General features: G+C 34.6%; 1 protein-coding gene across 1 annotated transcript; it reads left to right on the forward strand.

Moving 5' to 3' along the window:
- Window positions 1-357: 357 nt before the first annotated feature.
- On the forward strand, window positions 358-3,565 carry LOC8283960 (the record flags this gene model as incomplete). Its single annotated transcript, XM_015719343.3, has 9 exons — window positions 358-532; window positions 1,240-1,447; window positions 1,538-1,670; window positions 1,870-1,958; window positions 2,037-2,079; window positions 2,383-2,439; window positions 2,539-2,632; window positions 3,003-3,097; window positions 3,218-3,565. Coding segments are annotated over 9 exons (990 nt in total), but the record flags the coding sequence as incomplete, so codon positions are not given.
- Window positions 3,566-4,059: the final 494 nt, after the last annotated feature.

The raw sequence follows: 4,059 nt of genomic DNA on the forward strand, positions 1-4,059 counted from the left end.
GATTTAAAATTTATTCAAAATAAAAATTGATGTGGAAAGATGGCAATCCCAAAATGAATGCTAAACTCACCTTCCGAAGTAGCAAAAGTTTTTCAAATTGTTGCACACAACGTGATGGAACACACTTGGTCTGTTTGGTCAGTTAAACCATCTAATACCATTGCCAGAAGAACAGTTAATTTCGTTAAGAACAAACAGAGCATCCAATAGACTTTAGTTCTAGCAGAGTACTAAAATTGGAATAATCAAAGGTCGCATATAATGGCAAACCCACATCAATTTTCACCTTTTAAATGTGTATTTTCAATTTCATAATTCAAGATCTGAAGTGAAGGCATTCTCTTTGTTTTGTAATAATTCACAACTTTGGCTGATAAGAGAATTGCAGAGAAGCAAAAGAAGAAGATGATAAACCCAATTGACAATATACCAAAATTCAAAACGCGGCGTAGAAGTCCTGTCACTAGACGCCGCTCTGACTTCTCTTCTTTCTTTACTTGTTCCTCCTCCTCTGCTTCTGGCTCCAATTTAGGTATTGATTTCGATTTCCTCTGTTTGTTGCTGTCCGTGGTTTTCCTTTGATCACATTTTCTGATTTGGGGTTTGTTATTTGCAATGAATTTGATTTGATCAGTGCCTTAACTTTGATGTAACCGTTACAAATTTGAGGTTTGGAAGTAGACTTTCTTCTTTGGATTGGGGAATTGCCTTTCTTATGTTTTTCTAACATTGAAATTCTTAATTCAATTTGTTCTGAATGTTGCTACGTATTTTTCTTTTGTTATTTTTGCTTTTGTAGTATGTTCTATTTTATCACTTTGAATGCACTGTCATAAACAATTTGAGTGTTTTAAGAATGCAGCAATATTACTTTGTGGTATTTTCAGCGAAAAGGGGTAGGGGACATGCAAGGGAGACTGCATTTAGATGGTTATTGAATGTATTAAGTGTAGATTTTAGCAAGAGGAACATTATGGGGACATACTTTAACGTTGATACATTATGTTGTTCGTTTTCCTGTGATGATAAATTACATCATTAGAACTTCTCAATTTTCAGAATATCATTTTGTCATCAATGTCAAAGCATTCTTGCCTGCTTGAATTTGCTGCAGCCATTTAAAAGAACATGTCTTTTTGAACTTATATTACCAAATTATATGACTCTATTGTATCATCAATCTGATGATATGAACATGGATTGAGACAGCAACTTCTGTTTGGATCATTTAATCCTCAGGTTCCTTTAGACATGGCTTGTTTAGTATAACTATGACTGGTTTGGATGACACAGAGGATGAGGAAAAAACACTGCCTGAGCTCCCTCAACTGAGCTGCAGAATGTTTGCAGATAAAAAGTCAAAACCATTAGCTGATTTTTATGAAACTCCAGTTATAGGAGTTGAATCAGTTGCCCAAAATACAATTGTTGATCACAGTGGAGACAGGTTTGTCTTGTACCCTTGAGTGTTAGCATGCTACCAGTTGCCTAGTTGACAAATGTAATTATTTTGGATCCTTTAATCTTTAAATGTCAGTAATCAGAGAAGAACTGCGGCAATGGAACCTACACCCGAAATATCACGAATTACAGAAAGCAATGGTATTTGTGCAACTCCGGGAAATGTTGTATGGGCTAAAACGGATCAGCAAATGTGGTGGCCTGCTGAAGTAGGTTTTGTTTACCTTTTTCATGTGACTCAATGTGGTAGTTGTTCTTAGTACAAATTATTTCACTTAATTGTTTTAAAAAAGCTATACTACAATTTATCACGGTTAAAGAGTGTTTAGTCCCCTCAAATATGGAGCATTTATATCCTTTCATCTTGATGATTCAGTTTATGGACAAAAACATGGTTAACTTTTGCAGGTAATTGGAGAAACATCCTCTATATCTGATTCAAGAAGTCAAGGCATTGATGGCCATGTTCTAGTACAGTTCTATGGGGATCATGGAACGTAGGCTTCATATTTCTTGTCCGAAGTTCTCCTGATTTTCAAAAATCTGAGCTAAAATAATGGTTGTATGCTTTTCAGGGCTTGGGTTGATCCAGCCAGAGATATTTCACAGCTTGAGTATGTAAGCATTGACTTCCACTAACACTTATTTGTAGTCTCATCTCATATTTCTTTGTCCCACTTATTACGTGCAATGGAAGAGGGGGTGTAGGGGCTAGTCCCCTTGCACATCACAGTTTATGCAGTGGCCTTTAGGCATAGGCAGGTAATCTTGAAATTGGCAGCAGTATTTGATTTTAATCACTGCATTTTGATCATATTGAACTGCTAGAATTCTATATCAAGGTTTAAAGGTAATTTAGTTTGATTCCCTAGTTACTATACCTACTTGCCTGTTTATATGCATGGTCTTCGCCTTCTTCAGTGCTTTGAAGAAAGAAGCTGCAACACTACGGACAAATTTCAAGATGCTTTGAAAAAAGTACAGTCTTTGTTTTGGTAATGCTAGAGTTTTCTTTGCAATTTTCATCTACTCAAATCTGATGATCAATCTTTCTTGATGAATGTCAAAACTTTAAAGGCGTTAGAAAGGAAGGAAGATATAAGTTCGCATGGACAATTACTCGGATGCTCTGATGGATCTAAGCAAACTTGTCAGCAAAATCAGTCATCTGGTATGTAGTATTGCCTGAGTTCTTATAAGCATCTTTTCCATTCTACTCTATGAAGAAGTCAAATCAGCATTTTTAATAGCTCCATGCTTGCTTTCTGCAAAGACGCGCACGAAGTACTACTCGTTTGATGCAAAGTGATCACGCATATCTTGCTACCTTATGCATATCTATTATAGATAAGAAAATTATTAAATTCTTTCATCAGGTCGGAGCAAATCCTATCTTTCCATGTTCATTTTAGCTTATAGTTTTGTAACGCCCTATGTACTTTGGAGACTATGGCTTCTTAAACCACAATTGCACTTTGTTTCTTTTCTGTATTTTCTTTTTCCCTTGTTATTCTTCTGATTTGAGCTTCTTGTTTGATCAGGTAAACGGACATCATCAATTTCAAGTAGAACAGAAAGTGATTACATTGGAAGAAGAAAGAGCAAGAGGAAAGAGAAGTTTAAAATTTGTTATGATGTAAGTTGGTAGTTGCTAGCTACCATCCTTTTGGGCTTTTCTAATGGTAAAACCAACCACTTGCTAATTGCTGCCAGTACAATCTTGTCACATGCTTTGTCTTTTTTTTTTTTCTTACAGGAAGTTGCATTTCCTCCAACAGCTGCCAGGAAGGTGCGGAGGTTCAGGATTATGCGATACCTTGGCCTTATAGCTCCTACTGGTTCTCCTTTTTGACACCTCCAAGAATTGCATCCTTGAAGCACCCTAGACATCAGATTTTAATTTTTGTACTATTTTTGCACCTTCTTAAAAATATCACTATATAAGCCTTTTATTTCTGTTTTGTAAATGTGAGCAGACTGTTAGGTCAGTCATTTGGCTATTAGGAATGTAACACTCAACTCAGCGTACTAGAAATGTAAATATGCATAGCATGGCACAATTGCAAAAAGGGCAAATAGAAAAGTGGTCTAATGTTAACCAGAAGAAGCAGTGGAAATAGCCAAAAGCTATTTACAGTCTACAAAATCAAATGGGGTGTGATTACTGTCTTCCTCTTTTATAATATGATTGGTTGCCAATTTATAGAATATTATATTAACAACTACCACTGGTGATTCTAATTCTAAACCATATAATATAAATAATGCAATCAATAAACAAACAGATGGTCTCTCTCATCAGTTCAGATTGGCAGGTGCGGCTATCTAGTATAGGAATAACATTATTCCATTAATGACTTGCATAAATTAATATATTTTTTTTAATTTTAATATAAAATTCATATAATAATGTTTATCATTTTATTTATAAGACGAACCAATATTAACAGATGATGAAAAAAATTAAATTCAAATCTTTTTTTTTGAATTCTTTTCCTATCTTTAAAGTTAAATTATCAATCAAAAGTAAGTGATGTAATTAAAGAACAAAAAGAAAAGGCTCTCCATTTTATTTTCCTGTACATATAATAAGAAAAA

Source organism: Ricinus communis, chromosome 10 (assembly GCF_019578655.1).
Source record: "Ricinus communis isolate WT05 ecotype wild-type chromosome 10, ASM1957865v1, whole genome shotgun sequence".
Taxonomy (NCBI): domain Eukaryota; kingdom Viridiplantae; phylum Streptophyta; class Magnoliopsida; order Malpighiales; family Euphorbiaceae; genus Ricinus; species Ricinus communis.